The sequence below is a fragment of the Megalobrama amblycephala genome, linkage group LG20, assembly GCF_018812025.1.
Source record: "Megalobrama amblycephala isolate DHTTF-2021 linkage group LG20, ASM1881202v1, whole genome shotgun sequence".
In the NCBI taxonomy this organism is placed as follows: Eukaryota; Metazoa; Chordata; class Actinopteri; order Cypriniformes; family Xenocyprididae; genus Megalobrama; species Megalobrama amblycephala.
Genome location: NC_063063.1, coordinates 22,395,062 through 22,412,732, shown reverse-complemented (window position 1 = coordinate 22,412,732; position 17,671 = coordinate 22,395,062). Strand labels below are relative to the sequence as shown.

The 17,671-nt window shown below is 34.1% G+C and overlaps 2 protein-coding genes across 7 annotated transcripts in view; one reads left to right on the top strand and one right to left on the bottom strand.

Moving 5' to 3' along the window:
- stxbp4 (syntaxin binding protein 4) overlaps nucleotides 1–12,981 on the bottom strand; it is a 47,193-nt gene extending 34,212 nt beyond the window's left edge. For 2 of the 4 annotated variants that reach the window (XM_048169974.1, XM_048169976.1), the window contains exons 1-8: nucleotides 12,855–12,981; nucleotides 8,315–8,473; nucleotides 8,072–8,168; nucleotides 5,308–5,381; nucleotides 5,047–5,142; nucleotides 4,893–4,962; nucleotides 4,717–4,791; nucleotides 80–159 (exon numbers count right to left, since the gene is read on the bottom strand). In XM_048169974.1, the coding sequence (XP_048025931.1) occupies nucleotides 80–159; nucleotides 4,717–4,791; nucleotides 4,893–4,962; nucleotides 5,047–5,142; nucleotides 5,308–5,381; nucleotides 8,072–8,168; nucleotides 8,315–8,426 (604 nt within the window). In that variant the 5' untranslated portion in view covers nucleotides 8,427–8,473; nucleotides 12,855–12,981. Of the gene's footprint in view, nucleotides 1–79; nucleotides 160–4,716; nucleotides 4,792–4,892; nucleotides 4,963–5,046; nucleotides 5,143–5,307; nucleotides 5,382–8,071; nucleotides 8,169–8,314; nucleotides 8,474–12,854 lie in introns of those variants that run through there. The other 2 variants (XM_048169975.1, XM_048169977.1) reach the window with 2 other exon arrangements.
- Nucleotides 12,814–17,384, top strand: LOC125255053 (cytochrome c oxidase assembly protein COX11, mitochondrial). 3 transcript variants are annotated; one of them, XM_048169980.1, is made up of 5 exons: nucleotides 12,814–12,963; nucleotides 13,997–14,361; nucleotides 14,443–14,598; nucleotides 16,674–16,799; nucleotides 16,982–17,384. In XM_048169980.1, exons 2-5 carry the CDS (start codon nucleotides 14,044–14,046, stop codon nucleotides 17,162–17,164), a joined length of 783 nt encoding a protein of 260 aa, XP_048025937.1. In that variant the 5' UTR covers nucleotides 12,814–12,963; nucleotides 13,997–14,043; the 3' UTR covers nucleotides 17,165–17,384. The 3 variants fall into 3 exon arrangements, with proteins under 3 accessions (XP_048025937.1, XP_048025936.1, XP_048025938.1); XM_048169979.1 differs by having other exon boundaries at nucleotides 12,899–13,038; XM_048169981.1 differs by lacking the exon at nucleotides 12,814–12,963 and adding an exon at nucleotides 13,067–13,128.
- Nucleotides 17,385–17,671: the final 287 nt, after the last annotated feature.

The window sequence follows — 17,671 nt, the reverse complement described above, 5'->3', positions numbered from 1 at the left end:
ATTTCAATATTCTCTAAAATTCAGACATTAGTCATTCACTCCTGAAATGCAGTATAGTGATAGACGTAATGGAAAATACCTGTGGAAACAGAGATGTCTGATCCAGAACTGGTACTATTGCTCGAGCCATATTTTTCCATTAGTTCAGCAAATTCCCTCCTAATGATAAACATATAAAGACACATGCAAAAATCACATATACATTCACCTTTCCTGGAGCCGTTACTTTCCAGTGGATCATAATAGGAGGGCTTTTGTACGGACTAAGACTCTTGCTTAATTTTTCTGTCTCAGAGAGTAAACATTATGTGGGTTTTCCTTTCTGTAAAATCATGCATTACGTAATTATGAATGTACTGGTTCTAAAGGAAAGTGCTGAAGGATATTATTATTCTTAGTTTTTAAAATACACAAAAAATAATGAGTGCACTTCTATTAAACCCTCAAACTACAGTCCCTGGATATTTAATATGACAACTCCCATTAAATGCAACTGCCTCATTAGTCCACAAAGAAGCTTAGAAGCACTTAATTAGATTACGGACGTAATCACAGATAAATTAGAGTCAAAGTTAAGAGCGTGACAGTTTCCAAACCAGAAATGTGATCTAAGCAGTAATCTTTAAATTCTTGACATTATGTTCTCAAAATCTGTGTACGGTGAGGTGATTGATTGTCCATTAATTATGAGGGTAATCCTATAACACCGTTAGAGCTTTAAACCTGACCTCAGCTGGTTTAACTCAGGCCACATGTGACAGACTTGCGGCCCAAATACGTCAACAGCTGTTCAGTTGGGAGTACAATGTGCTCATCAGGAAGTCACTGAGACCAGCAAAATGCCAGCTCGATTTGAACAAAGACAGACATGAAGAACTTGACAACTGCCCAAATCCGAGACCTCTGGCTAAGCAGACAGTGCCAAAACAAAAAACAAAACAAATCTCAGCATGCGTCCTACAGAAATTATTTAGCATGGTTGATGTTGTGCAACTTGATGTTGTCAGTACAGAATTAATCTATACTGTATATCAAGTCTACTAAAAAGCAGTGTTATTTTATTTTTAGTTTCATTAATATTTTGATTTAGCTTTTAATTTTATATTTTTTTATTTTATTTTTCATGTTAATTTTAGTTTAACTTTTAGTAAGGTTGCATGTTAATTTACTTTTAATTCTTAGTAATTTTATTATGTGCTTTGCTTGTCATTTTATTAGTTTTTTAACATTGCTAGTTAGGCTTAATTTATTTTTATTTCCATTTTAGATTTAGTTAGTTTTAGTTTATTTATTTCCAGTTAATAATTGTAGTGTTTCAGCTTAAAATTATTTTTCAATTTAAATTTTTTGTTAAGTTTTTCAACTAATATTTATATTTTATTTTATTTCAGCTTTATTTCAATAAACAGAAATGTTTTTAATAGTTTTAGTGGTAACACTCATGAACTAACAATGAGCAATATATCTTGACGGTATTTATTAAAGGTGCCCTAGATTCAAAAATTTAATTTACCTCGGCATAGTTAAATAACAAGAGTTCAGTACATGGAAAAGACATACAGTGAGTCTCAAACTCCATTGTTTCCTCCTTCTTATATAAATCTCATTTGTTTAAAAGACCTCCGAAGAACAGGCGAATCTCAACATAACACCGACTGTTACGTAACAGTCGGGGTGTACGCCCCCAATATTTGCATATGCCAGCCCATTAGCCACGGAGCATAACCTCAAACTCATTCAGAATCAATGTAAACATCAAAATAAACACTGTACTTACGCGATTAGACATGCTGCATGACGAACACTTTGTAAAGATCCATTTTGAGGGTTATATTAGCTGTTTGAACTTTTTTTATGTTGTTTAAGGCAAGCGCGAGCTCTTGGGGTGTGGAGCACGAGAATTAAAGGGCCACACACCCTGAATCGGCTCATTTATAATGATGCCCCAAAATAGGCAGTTAAAAAAATGAATTAAAAAAAATCTATGGGGTATTTTGAGCTGAAACTTCACAGACACATTCAGGGGACACCTTAGACTTATATTACATCTTTTAAAAAAAGTTCTAGGGCACCTTTAATGTTAGTTAAAAAATGTTCATGTTAATTTACAGTAAATTAATTTAAACAGATACAACCTTTTTTTTTTAAAAGTGTATTAGTAAATGTAGAAATTAACATTAGCTAAGATTATTAAATGCTGTACAAGTATTGTTCATTGTTAATTCAAGTTAACTGTAGCAGTTAACTAATGTTAACAAATGCAACCTTTTTGAAAAGTGTTACTGGTTTTAGTTTTAGTTAACGGTAATTTTAAAACAGCTAGACTGTTTGGAGTTCATAAAAAAAAAAAAAAAAGAGAGAGACAAGAAATTAGTGCTGGAAAAATACCATCATTCCAACAAGTGCCAAAATTCTCAATAAAGTGCTAAAGACTTTAATGTACTTAAGTGTATTAAGGCTATTTTTAGATTAAAGAAAAAAATCAAGACGTTCTTCTGTACTCATCCATTTATAGGATTAAGAATATGATGTCCAAAAGTGCACATTCTGTACTTGGCAAGCAATATATGTCTCCATATAATTAAAATATCTGAACATAAAACAAATCATTTACACATGCAAATACTGATAAAAAAAAAGAAGAAGATGAATAGCAAAAAGAATACATTCCTTTAGAAATTGTTAAAGGGGTCATGAATTACGAAACCACATTTTCCTTGGTCTTTTGACATATAAGAGGTCCTTGTACTGTAAAAATATCCTGTTAGTCTCAGAACAGAAAACTTCCTTATAAGTCTAAAAACAGCTTTTACTGAAACCAAGCTCAGAAAATAAGTCGTTTCAGATTTTGTCACATTACGTCATACTGCGACGAAAGACCAATGCCTACTTCTACATCATTGCCTCTTTAGCTCCGCCCACCAATTTGTGCATGGTGTAGTAAATACGAGACAGACACAAACACAGGATTACTCCAGCAACAAAACGATAGAGATGCCTTTGAGGATTACAAGACGTTGTGGAAAAACACAGTCTTTTTATTGCTTTCCTTGTGATCCTAACATTGAGAAAGCGTTGAACTTTTTTTATAACAAAGTTCCAATTTTATTGTGGATTCATTTTTAAACAAGACACAGTTCGACGTAGGCTTTTCAAAGAGACTGAACATAAAAGATGCAATGCCGACTATATTGGATCCAATGTCACACCACAAGTGTGAGTAACGGTGTTTTTATCATGTGTCACTATTGCTTTGTCAGTTACAGATTGTTTGATATGTATTTAGTATTTATACTGTAGCGCCGCAGTCATTTGTGACTAAAAGCTTCAGTGATCGACATCTGTGTTGTCATCAGTAGACATTACAGCGTTTCATTTTATTTAAAGGGTTAGTTCACCCAAAAATGAAATTACTCACCCTCATGTCGTTCCAAACGCGTAAGACCATCATTTAACTTTGGAACACAAATTAAGATATTTTTGATGAAACCCGAGAGGTTTCTGAACCACACATAGGCAGCAATGTTATTACAAATTTCAAGGCCCAGAAAGGTAGCAAAGACATCATTAAAATAGTCCACGTGACTACAGTACAGTGGTTCAATCTTAATGTTATGAAGTGACGAGAATACTTTTTGTGCTCAAAAACAACAAAAATAACGACTTTTATCAACAATTTATTCTCTTCCCTGTCATTCTCCTCCCATTGTAGACACTGCAGCACTTCCAGGTTCTACACCAGAACGCAGACTCAGTATTGGCCAATGCTGTTCACGTGAGCAGCACATGCGTGTGATGCTGACGCAGGAGCTGGACAATAATGAGTCAGCTTTCTGGCGTAGAACCTGGAAGCACTACACTGTATTTACTACATCAGCAGCGTAGGAGAATGACATGGAAGAGAAGAAAATGTTGAATAAATTGTTACTTTTGTTTTGTTTTTGCGCAGTATTTTCGTCGCTTCATAAAATTAAGGTTGAATCACAAATCACATGGACTATTTTAACAATGTCTTTAATACCTTTCTGGGCCTTGAAAGGTACAATGACGTTGCTGCCTATGTGTGGTTCAGATACCTCTCAGATTTCATCAAAAATATCTTAATTTGTGTTCCGAAGATGAACAAAGGTCTTGCGGGTTTGGAACAACATGAGGGTGAGTACTTAATAACAGAAGTTTAATTTTTGGTTGAACTAACCCTTTGAAACACAACACTGCAAATGACAATGTATACATTTTTCATTTTATCGAAACGGATGAACAGTGAATGGTCTATAAGAATGACAGTGTAACAAACAATAGTGTAATTCTGTTTACACTAAACACCGTAAGCCTTCCTTGGTCAGTTATAACTGTGGTAACTCCAAGGACTTACACTTTATATGCCTCAACCAAAACTTATAAAGCATATGTAACATGCATAAATGTTTCGCATTGTTGGCAAATGTTTCATCTATGTAACGAGATATTTTTCAAAACAATTCCACACGTGTAATGGTGGGGACGTTGAAAATTATTTTAATATGAAAAATGGTTACCCAGTCATAGCAGTGGGTGTTTACTTCCAAGTTTTGAATCAAAACAGAGAGTGAAAAACAGGATAGAAAATAGCTTATTACTTCTAAATTAGGATGTTTTTTGGATAACATTGTAAGTGCACCTCAGAGAACATTATAAAAAAAATGCAGTTCATGACCCCTTTAAAAGTAATCTTACCTGGAAGCGTCGTCACGTACTATCAGTAAAGACATGTGATTTGAAGATGATGCCATGCGAAGAACCTCCACTGCCCTAATAAAACATCACACATATTTCTCAGTTTAGTTGTTTTAATATACACTAAAGCATCTTATAATTTATTGCAGATCAATAACCAATACACAATACATTACTTTTCATTTGTAACACCTCCTAAATTCATGTTGTTAACATCTAAAATGAGGTCCCCTGCTCGAAGACGCCCTGAAAGACAGAAAGGAACATCATTCATCATTCCCAGAATTTAAGTAAATACATTCATTGGAGATTTTGGGAGAAAGAACGTACCGTCCTGTGCCGCCACACCACCTGGCAAAACCCGTTTGATGAAAATACCAAACTCTTCACCGCTCTGTTCCCTGTAGCCCCCAATAATCTTCACGCCTATCAAATTGAGAACAAGATTTTTTGGGATTAATTCTTTATATGGGGGTGAAAGGACAAAATAAATCAAATTGTGCATCAAATGCCTCAAAAAATGAAGCAGTGTATTATGATAAACTGAAAAAAAAATAAAAATAATAATAATTAAAAAAACCAAGTCCTTACCAAGTCCTTTTTTACAGTCTGTGAAGTCTAGTCTCTCCACAGCACGGTTGATGCCATGGGGCCCCATTATTGTCCTGAAAAAAAAAAAAAAAAAATCTCTTAAATTTAAGTACAAGAGATATTATCATAAAAAAACAAGATTTCCAGAGAAATGTTCCAGACTGTTTTTAAAAATACAGATTATCAAATAGATAATATAATAATGCGGTTGACCCTCTGATGCATGAATTATTAAATCCCAAAGGAAAGAATATAATCATTCCCAATCTTTTCCCCCCAAAATGTTAGAGAGTTTCACATCTGTCCATTACAGCAGAAGATAATGGTGCATATTACAGAAAAAATGGACATATAAAGGAATAAAGGAAGAAAAATGTGGATTTGGATGTAACAAGCACCTGAATGATTAAAATGACTTCTAAACATCTGTACTGTAATGGACACATGCTTCAGAGGGTTAAATCACTCATAATATTGAAATCTTGGAATTTATGATTTAAAATTGGGCTTACACAATTAGAAGAAAAGGTTCTATAGAGTATCTTAAAGGGTTCCGTCAGACGCTTTAGCAGTTCACATGGTATCATTAGATGGATTTTGTTTTAATTAATTAATTTTGTTTTAATTTAACTTCAGTCAAATTGTATAAATTAAACCTCTTGTAAACATACTTTACCACTAGGAAAAAACTGAAATAACCCTTTTAACCATGAAAGTATTATACAGTCAAGACATTTCTCCTTACATAGATTTTTTTCCCCCTATTTTGGCGTAAAGAGTACTTTAAATTTGAGTCAAAACATAGGGTTCTATATATTTTTTATACATTGTTTTTGATTATAGTAAATAGAACATTGGTTGGAGTAATGGCACATTATCAGGCAAAATAAAAACAATAAACGCTTATACAGGAAAGTAGGTTACTGTGCTTGGGTTTATATTAAAATCACTCAGTCATGTAGGCAAACAATGAAAGCGCCAAATGATAAATCCTTTATAGAAATAGGGTATGCATCCAATCTGATAAACTACAGCCTGATCTCTATTGCATTTAATCTGCATAACAGACTGAAAGCAACAGAATACAATATTTTGACTTTAACTAGGACACTGAGTGAGATGTTAAAACAAATATCATCATCACATATTTTCTTGTATTTATTTTTTTGTCTACTTTTTAACCCTCATGTTGTTAAAATTTACTTTAAATGTTTATTTTTCATACATACTGTACAACGCTACATGTAAAAATATTAATAGTACTTTCAAAATTGACCTATAATTTGCACTTCACATTTGTTATATAAATCTGACCTCATCAAAACCCAGCATACAGATAATACTGAAGCTTTATCTTCTGTTTGACTAAGAAGTAAGCATGCGCTCTTTTGAAAAGGCGATTGCTGTTCAGAATAGCAATGCTGGGTTTGTTTGAGGCCAGTCAGACCCCTGCAAAAACACACTGCAGAAAAATAGAATAAACCAATCCAAAAAAAAAAAAAAAAACTGGACTGGACTGGATTGTACATGGTGTACAATATTCAGAAAATCTAAGCATGTGAAAATGCATTGCATTTATTCATATCTGGGGTCACTGAGACCTTAAATGTAATGTAACATGTTTTAAAGAAGAGGCATATTATTGAGTTGACAAAGTTAATATTTATCTTTATATGTTGCATTAGATATGGCAGCATTCAAGTTATGATTTTAGAGGGCAAGAAATGTATAAAATAAATATACACAAAAAAAATCAATATATTCTGTATTGGTGTCAAATTTTTCAACACTCTTTTTTATACAGTACTAAATGGCAACAAACATATGCATCAGCTAGACTAAAGAGTTGATGGTTCAATTTCAGGATTTGTAATCTCATACCTGCTGTTACTCTTTTTTTTTTTTTGAGTTCATGTGGCGGTCAGACTGAACTGAACAGGATGACAAGGACAAATGCTTGTGCTCCTTACTAGTGATGTATTTAACCTGATTCCCATCTCTGCAATTAGTTTTCTTAGTTATCTCCTCTGCTGCACTGTAAACAATGCACTTTAATCTCGATCACATTAGGAGCAACAAAGAGAATTAGAATTAAGTTCAGTGTAATGATGATCTGTCCTTGTCTTGTCTGTCCATGTTTACTTCCATCAAATCTGTATCAAAAGGGTTATGCATGCTTTTGTCCCACACTAACATCATATAAGCAATTAAAAAGCATTAAGGGAAATAAAAGGATTTGACTTTAAAGAGTCACCCTGAACAAACAAAGGTTCAGATATAGTGCGTGCTATTGTGTTACAAAAGATCCAGCATTAAACTGATCACTTAATTCTACCTAATCTGTCTTACATTGCTCAAGCCATGTAAGGATATGCACTCAAGTGACTACAGCAAAGCCACGCAGGCAGGGTGCATCCTATCCTATCGCTTCTTGCTGGTTCATCACCACGATGATGAACTCTAAATGACTCTAAAATAACAAGTTCCTATGTTCAGTAATTGCTGTCAGCTTTTAATAAGCTTTTCAGCATTGAAAGCAATTTTATATGCAGCACAAATTAGTAAACAGAATATTAGGAAATGCTGAAATGTTCCAACGTAAATGTAATATCCATGCCCATGTTTTAAACACAGACGAACAAGCAGAAACATGAAGGTAACTACATAGCACAGAAAATAGGCTATAATAGAAAACAAATAAGCTTTAAAAGCATTAGTATTTGCTTAATCTAAAGTCATTCAGCCAGATAATGGCATTTCTTACCAGTAGAGGAGTGATAGCCCGTCAAAGTGTTCTGCCTCCACTGGGAGCAGTGCCATTGCAGGTCCACAAGCAACTGATGAAGTATCGTAAAGTCTACCTTATCACGGGGTTGGGGAGAGCGGTGGTTCAAATCAGGTCAGTCTCGATGACCGAGAGACAGCAATCTACCCAGACAGTAACAGACACACTCCTACCTATCCACTAATCTGTCCTGATACCCCATAGTCACATGGTTTGCCTCACCTCTCTCTGCGCTGTCACAGCTGATGATGATTCTGCCTCTCCCAAGGCAGGAAGGCTCAAAACTTGACACCGGGCTGTGATGTGGAACGAGGGGACATGAGTCTGACTTCATGATTTCTGATGCAGGGATACTGAATGACTAGTACTGTAAATGTAAAACTGGAAAGAAAAATAAGAAACATAAATTAGATTTGTCCACATAAAAATAACTATATACATAAACATTATACAAAAATGCAAATAGAAATACATAAAAAAAAGGTTTTTAAATGACTGAAGGAAAAAAAAACAACAACCACATCTTGTTTTACCACTGACAAATTCCCATTTTTGTCACTGAGAATGGTTTGTTTTAAATACTCAAAGATAAAAAAATAAATAAATAAACCACGATTTTTAAATAATATAATCTTTTAACCATTAAAGGCACAGTTTGTAAGTTTCACCACTAGAGGTCACTTATTCAAAACAATAACAACGGCGTAGCTTGATGATGGTGTAAATGAGCGTGGAATCATGGGAGTTGACACAGCCGATGGAAAGCAATCTGACGGGACTCGGACAGAAATCATATTCATGGGTGAGCTAATGTATTAAAATTGTATTAACCTTACTGTGGTATGAAGCAGGGCGGGGCCGAGAGCCGGGGAGATATTACGTTGCTGTTTATTATGCTTATATGCCACATGTCGTTTTGTTGTTTATGCATATTTTACAATTAAAATAATGTTTACTTCCGGTGGCTGGTATGAGACACTTGCTGCATATTGCAGTAAGCTAGATCAATATTAGATCATATTAATAAAAGCTGGATGACTTGTGTTCAGTGTTGGGCACGTTACTTTAAAAAAGTAATTAGTTATAGTTACTAGTTACTTCTCACAAATAGTAATGGAATTAGTAACTGAGTTACATCATTATAAAAGTAACTAATTACCAAAAAAAAAAGTCAAATAACTTGAATGCCCCATTATTAAATATAAGTCTAAGAATAAATAATTCTTGATCCGACTCGTGACTCATGATCCGCTCTTGCTTATGAAATTTCTCTGTAGGCTACTGTCATTAAAGAAAATGTAGTTTCATATATATATATGTTTAAATAGTCCTTTGTTATGTTTTAAATTCATTTACTTGATTATGAAAAGTGAACACCATGAGTAAGATTCATCATAAGATGCGCAATATATCGGGAGTCATGGGTCAGACATGATTTTGACCACTTCATTAAGTTTTGTTTTATAGAAAGCCTCTCTTTAAAGTGAATTTCGTTTTGTAAAAATTGTATCTTAATTTTAATCAATGTTTCATCAACCAATTGCCTGGATTTAATAATTAAGAAGCAAATATAGCAGACAATATAATCCTGGCAGGCGCGGGCGCGATCACTGGCGCGTGAACAGGAGCGCGACTTATAAGATAAATGAACCGAGACTCAGCGTATAGGCTGCTTGCCTCGCAGTCATAAGAAATATATCTATAGAAAGCTTGAAATATCTACTTTAAAACGAAATAATTAAAAACGAAAAGAGTCTACTCTGATTATGTAATCCGAATGAAATGTGCATTCTCTCTCTAGGCGTGTCCAGTATATGCGGAGATGATGAGAGTCATCAATGTCAACTTCATCTTTGCAGCCGACACTGATTCAGAAAACATTACTTTATTAATAAACAATTAAAATGTCTCCTTGCTGTTTTTTTGCCATATTCATAATCATTACTTTTGATTATGAATATGGCAAGCGTTATGCGTGCGCTTGAGTGCATAGCCTAGGCTATATAGGCTACATAAACGCTCATTATTAATTTATTCTCTCCAGTTGTAACGCAGAGTTGAAATGTTATTGCCCAGAAAAACAAATGTGTAGAGAATGTGTAGCTCGGGGAAATTATGCACTTGAGGCGGGAGATGGCGTATTTTCCCCGGGTTTAATAAAATGACTTACATCGTCACACTCGTCCGCATACATGGGGATAAATGAGAGAAAAGGATACAAATAAACATTCAACTTAGGTCACAAATACAAAAAGGAAAATAAAAGGGAAAAGAGTACAAAAGTCGACAGAGCGGTTATCTCTTCTCCTGCACTGTTCGCATTCTCTTACAGCCGCGCGCGCAATGCACATGCGCAGTTCACATTCTACCTCTAATTACTATAAATGCTCTAAGTGACCGTTACACAGTTTTTAAGAAATTAAATTAATATAAATGTGATTAGTCAACTAAAGGCCTAAATGAACAACTACTAGTCGACTAGAAAAACTTATTTCACATATTTTCAATCCAGCATGTCACGTTTATTGCAGTAGATAGGACCTTCGAAGCAGAAAGACACAGCTTACATTTGACTAAAAGGTTTTTGTCTTTATGCTCAACTAAAGTGAAATAATGAGCATATTTCCACTTTGAGAAACTCGTCTTGCTCTCGCCTTGACTAGCCATGACTGCCACACATACTTGAATAAACGGAAACACGCCCACAGTGCGTCTTCATGTTTACAGTGGTTGGCATCCAACAATCCTACAGTGCGTCGCTGCTGTAAACAGGTTAGGCTGTAGGCTACACTTCAGCCAAAATTAATTAATTTAAAAAAGTAACGTACAACGCACCATATGGTAACGGTAATGGAGTTCATTTATTTAAAAAGTAATGCGTTACAGTATTAGTTACTGTCAAAAGTAACTGCATTACAGTAACCCGTTACTAGTAACGCGTTACTGCCCAACACTGCTTGTGTTGCTAAATGGCATGCAATTAATTAAAAAATATATTGTATGTTGGAGAAAATGCTGTTTTAGTGTTACTACAAATAAAGCTCTTTCTGATTATGCTATGTTAGCCACTTGACAGAATAGCATTGTCTCTGAAGAATGGTACAAACATGTTACTCGTGGTAAATCAAGAAAACGAGATTCACAGACTAACGGTTTTGAGCTACATAACAATGATTAGCTTTCTGTCAATAAAGGTAAAAACAGTTGCTCACTTGTCTAATAAAACACATTAGCTGCGTCTCATTTTGAAGGCTGCGTCCTTTGGAGGTTGCATTTGAAGGCCGCATACCCCATGGTGTATGCGGAGGTGGTCTCATTTAAGAAAAGTAGGCTAACCGTTAGATTGCAAATTAAGAACGAAATTACAGTATTTTACACCTCATGAGGAATAACAGTCAATTTTATTACAGTTACTTTTCTTAAATGAGAGTGACTCAATGACGTACGCAGCGGATATGACGTTATTGACAGGCTCATGAGCCGTTACACTGGTTAAAATAGCTGATTTCTCTGATTTCTCTAAACATTTGGGATAATGCAAGTGCACAAGTCAACAAAATATATAACAATGTTTTAGTGTTTTTTTGATATATTTTAATCCAAAAATCTTTCATATTGTGCCTTTAAGGATTTAAAGACCCCCTGTGGAGAAAATCAAGTTTTTTAATGTTATTTATATGTCTATGTGGTCTTTTTAATATGCTTTTTAAGATAAACCATGTGCAAATTCATCAGTCAACCACTGCTGAGTACCAAAGATCTGTTTTCAAACATATATGTCTGAATTAAACCAGTATTTCCACTTGTGTAGCATTTACTACAGTTGTCCAAGTGGATCGGGTAGTCTTTGAGCTAGAGTGACTGACTGAGTGGAGGCAGTGACTAATTTGCATATTCATGAATCCGCAAATATGTATATATATATATATATATATATATATATATATATATATATATATATATATATATATATATATATATATATATATACAGGCCATTTTAAGGCATGAAGAAATTATTTTCACAGAAAAAAACTTCTAATATGTCATTGTGATTTTCAAAGATGACTTAGGCGAAGGTTAAACACTGCCATTCAGCTAGTGACCAAGAGGAGGCGCTTTGTCACAGTTAGTCACAGTGAGACCTTGCTTGCAGTGAAGGCAGAATGATGATGACTGCCACTAAACCAATTTTTTTTTTTTTTTTTCAGAAAATAGTTTTGAAATTTTCACTCATACAATTTTACTTTTGTCAATTAAACGTATAACCCAAATGAATCAGGAAGATTTAACTTTTGCAGGTGGGATAACTATTTCAAATTATGCATGTTTGTATATACTGTGTACATGTATTTATACGTTACCCTATAACCTAAAATTCCCCTCAGACTTTTGGCAGATCAAAACATTGCTATTATTGTTGCTATTTTTGCCCCAAGGAAGTAACTACAGAATTACATAATTTCATAAATACATAATTTCTCTGTTATTTTATTTTCTGGATGTGCTCATTAAATTGAGAAAAACATTTTTACTTAACTTTTAAATATACGTGTTGTTAGACTGTCCAATGTGAGGACAGGATTAATTGGGATTGCGCCTATTCAACCCGCAAACAAGACACTTTTTGATAAGAGATTATGACGCTTTTTGAACTTTTACCACAATTAACTTGGGCACTTATAACGATTAATATAATATTTAATATGTTTAATATGAATATCACATTTTCACGTAGCAACAAGCAAGTACTGCAGGCCTACCTCAATCTAGGCGGCGTCCGTCAGTTTTCCAGTTTCTTTCTGCAGAACCCAGCGGAACTGTAGCAGTAGCGCCCTGTACCCGGGGAACTTGAATCTGTTGCACCAGTAGGTTAGTGTTGGATTTGATGTTTTGTAACATGCTTTTGAAGGGTGTACATGTACATAGCTTCATCATTTGAGACAGGTAAGGCTTTAGCATCTTCTGTATGAAATTCGTTTAAAGCCGTTTTAATTAGATATTTAGTCACGGGGTCATCACATAGACAAAGAAATGGTAATGGCTTGATAGCCGGTGTTTAACAGAATGGAGCATGTTAGCATGTCCCATTAATGATTTAAGCTGTACTGTAACAGGTCTTTATATTCTGTGTTATTGATTGGCAGTCGGTTTAAATTGTCTTTTAATTTAAGAAAAATACTTAATTGTTGTTTAGCTTGACAATTAATGTAGTAGCAAATAAAATAATGTATATAACGTTACTGTAAGTTTATTGTTGGTTTATCACAAAGGCTGCATTTATTTGATGAAAAATACAGCAAAACAGTAGTATTGTGAAATATTACAATTTAAAATAATATTTTATATATATATATATATATATATATATATATATATATATATATATATATATATATATATAATTCATATAAAATGAAAATATATATTAAAATGTATTGTATTCATGTAATGGCAAAGCAGAATTTTTAGCAGCCATTACTCCAGTCTTCAGTGTCACATGATGCTTCAGAAATCATTTCAATATGCTTATTTGGTACTCAAGAAACACTTATTATGATTATCAATGTTGAAAACAGCTGTGCTGCTTAATATTTTTGTGGAAACATGAAACTTTGAATAGAAATTTAAAAAGAACAGGATTAATATGAAAAACAAATATATAAATCTTCACTGTCACTTTTGTTAAATTGAATGCATTCTTGCTGAATTTGAACAGTAGACTGACTTACTATTCTTACATACTAAAAATATGTCTGTTAAATATTTAATGTTTGTCTTATCATTTTCATTTATTCACTTCTAGATACAAGGCCTTCTTTATTTGAGTTATGGACTGACACACATTAATGTAATCCATCATTATTATTTTAGTGATCATATCTGTCCTTGTTTTGTGTTTTAGGTGAAACACACCTGTCTTGAGGGGATTTCACTTGTAATTCTAGGATTATGCTATTACCGCTACTTCTTCGTGGGTGCACTGCAAAGCACTATATACAGCAAGTGCTTTCTATCACTCGGTTATGCACTGATTGCTCCAACATCAGAGGACTAGCCACATCCAGCGGCCAGCTCTTCTTCAGGAGAACCCCACAGCGATTCCTCAACCAGTCACGAGGAGCTAAAACTCACAAGAGGAAACATCAGAGCCAGGAAGATGACTGGAAGAAAAGGAACAAGACCATCCTGACATACATCGCGGCCGCTGGAGTGGGAATGATTGGCATGTCATATGCTGCTGTTCCGCTCTACAGACTGTACTGTCAGGTCAGTATTAGACAGATAATCTGAAAGCCATTTTTTGGTGGATTTATTGTATTACAATAACATGTTCATTTCTTACTTCAGGCAACAGGGCTGGGAGGGGCAGCAGTAGCTGGACATGACACAGAGCAAGTGGAGACAATGAAGCCTATTAGGGAGCGTGTTATTAAAGTGACCTTCAATGCAGACACGCACGCCAGCATGCAATGGAACTTCCGTCCGCAGCAGTCAGAGATTTACGTAAGATTTTTTTTTTTTGTGACCAACTTTTTAGATTTTAAAATGTGCACATCAATTTTGTTATATGCAACAAACATTTATACTTTTAATACAAAAAACAACACTTAAAAGTAATACAAATACATGTATATCAGTGCTTCCCACAGGTTTGAAATATACTTGCGGTGGTAGCGGGGTGAAAAATCCTCCTATTACCCACCGCACAAAAATGGTCTACTACATGTGACAAACAAATAATGTGTGATTTTTAAAGGTATTTTTATTTATTGAAGTTAATTTTAATTAAATAACATATACATTTAATTACATACTAACATTATGCATTATTATGCATTGTAAATTATGCAAAATTACAGCATTTAAATGGTTCACATTTTCCTATGTTCTCCTTGCTGTCATATTGTGTCTCTCTCAGTGAATAGGATATAGATTTTACTAGTAAAATTTATAAAATGAATAATATATGTGTCAAATAATGTTCTTAGTCTTTTCTTCCTGTGGGGGAGACTACAGTAATTTACTATTAATTAAATGGAAATCAAATTAAATACAATTTATTGTGTAACCAAAATACCAATAATGCCCAAAAGAAAAAGAAAAAACTTAGCGTGTGACTTTTAATTATACACAAGCCTGAAATACACAGGTACTCTTATTTTGAAATGTCTGTACTATTGCAGGCTGATCTTACAATCATCTAAAACATTTTATATAAAAGCCATAAAGTAGACATTGTAATAATTCATCAACGTGAGTTCTTTAGCAATCGCTTGGCATAAATCTGCGCTTTTTTATTGATTGAGAATCACTTTGAAGCAGTCTGAAGCACTGTTGTGCAAGCTTGTAGAAAGCGCAACAGCGCCCCCTTGTGACTTTGCAAAATGCAGCGCCTGTGGGAATGTTAGCGGGAGTAAACAGTTCTGACGCACACACAATGAGCAGGTACGAAACGACTATTTAATCGATCACGGATGGTTTCATTATCTTGCGCGGATATAAAAGTATATGAGGATAAAAATAATAAAAGAAAAAATGTGTCTCCGAATATACTTGGGTGGCCGTTATTATACGTGGGCGGCCCGCCCAAGTAAAGTCTATGTGTGGGAAGCACTGTATATATTAGAGTTGCATGATTTATCATTTAAAGATTGCAATCTCGATTCAAACACTCACACAATCTTCTTCCTAAATGACAACGATTCGACTATGTCTGTGAAACCTTTGACAAGTACGATCACAGTGAACATTCAATCATTAACACTGATGTCTATGTTAGTGTTGTCAAAAATATCAATATTTCGATATGTATCAATACTGAAATATCTAAAACAGTTCCAGTGCTCCTTTTCTGAAGTATCGATACACCGATACCAGCTGCGTGTTCTCGGTATCTCTCTTCTCTCTGATGACGAATTTACGCACACCCACCTCCCCTCGCTCATGGAGCTATTGCAACAAAATATAAAAAAATTATGCGATGATAAAAAATCTGTATAGCATTATATATGGCAGTTTTCCCCGTGGTATCGAAAATGGTATCGAATATCAATGTTTTTCAAGGTGTTGTACCGAAGTTGGAAATTCCAGTATCGTGACAACACTAGTCTATGATAATGATCAAAATAGACTAAATTAAAATAGACTAGATTGTATCAATTACAATGTTGCACCAGTAGGTGGCAACAAGTGTCTGTTAAAAAATGTATTTTTCATTGAATCATTCATTCAAGAGATCCGTTAATTAAATATTTTTAAGTAGACTGCAGCAATTAACATTTTGTCAGAAGCTCTATAGTAAATTACATGTTATTTTGTTTAGTTGTTTATTCAAAATCGTGGGTGAATCGTGATAAAAAAAAAGTGATTCTCAATTTATCCAGAATCATGCAGCTCTATATATATATATATATATATATATATATATATATATTTGTGTATATATGTATATGTGTGTGGGTTATATATACATACAGGAATGAATATTCAAATGGCGTTCCATAAACAACATGTTTTTCATATAATGTCTCTGAAGATGAAGACTAAGTTGATTATTCTATGTTTGAATGTTTTCCCAGGTCGTACCAGGAGAAACTGCACTGGCTTTTTATAAGGCGCGGAACCCCACAGACAAACCGGTGATAGGCATTTCAACCTACAATGTTGTACCTTTTGATGCTGGACAATATTTTAATAAGATACAGGTAAATGTGTGATGCATTTAACTAAATTCATAGTACATTACTATCATGTCTCTGTAAATTTATGCTACAAATGATTTGTTAAAATTGACATCTATATGCAGAAATTTATGGCTATCCATGTACCTTCTGAGCTCACTAAATAGTGTGCTAAATTCTAATACACTGCTTTGTTTTTCCATCAGTGTTTCTGTTTCGAGGAACAGAGGTTAAACCCACACGAGGAGGTAGACATGCCGGTATTCTTCTACATTGATCCAGAGTTTGATGAAGACCCCAGGATGGCACGAGTAGACAATATTATACTCTCATACACCTTTTTTGAAGCCAAGGAAGGACAGCGGATACCAATCCCTGGTTATAGCTAATTGTGCATTATTCAGAGACTTTTAATCAGAATTATCTTCAGGTGATTGTGTTCTGTAATCATTTTGATAATGATTACTGCATGTGATAATGTATGATGTCTGAATAGCCTGAATCAAATGATTATACAAATTTTTTTATCAGTGATCAAGGCTGATCATCTGCCTGTGAATGTTATGATTAAAACAATAAAATATAAGTTATTATTTTTATACACCTTCAGATACAAGCTATTACCCATTTTGATATCAAACATCTTAACTATATGCAACATTGCATATATGAATTTGTGTCTTTAGGACACTAGAGGGCAGCATTTGTGCATGTTTATTTCAGTTTGTGCACATGATTCAAAACTTCATTGCATTGGAGTGAAAACAATAACGTGTTGTGCCACTTGTTGGTTATGGTGGGATAATTAATATTACAGGACAGGTAATGTTGCAGCATAAAAAAATTAGTCTGTGTTAGATTTAAATAAATTTGGATATCATACAGCCGAAACGGAT

What these genes read in the sequence shown, in the direction of transcription:
- LOC125255053 (XM_048169980.1), top strand. Translation starts at nt 14,044, where the DNA reads ATGCTATTACCGCTACTTCTTCGTGGGTGCACTGCAAAGCACTATATA. An exon ending in TCTACAGACTGTACTGTCAG is followed by an intron (nt 14,362 to 14,442) that starts GTCAGTATTAGA and finishes TTCTTACTTCAG; the next exon opens with GCAACAGGGCTGGGAGGGGC. An exon ending in AATATTTTAATAAGATACAG is followed by an intron (nt 16,800 to 16,981) that starts GTAAATGTGTGA and finishes TTTTTCCATCAG; the next exon opens with TGTTTCTGTTTCGAGGAACA.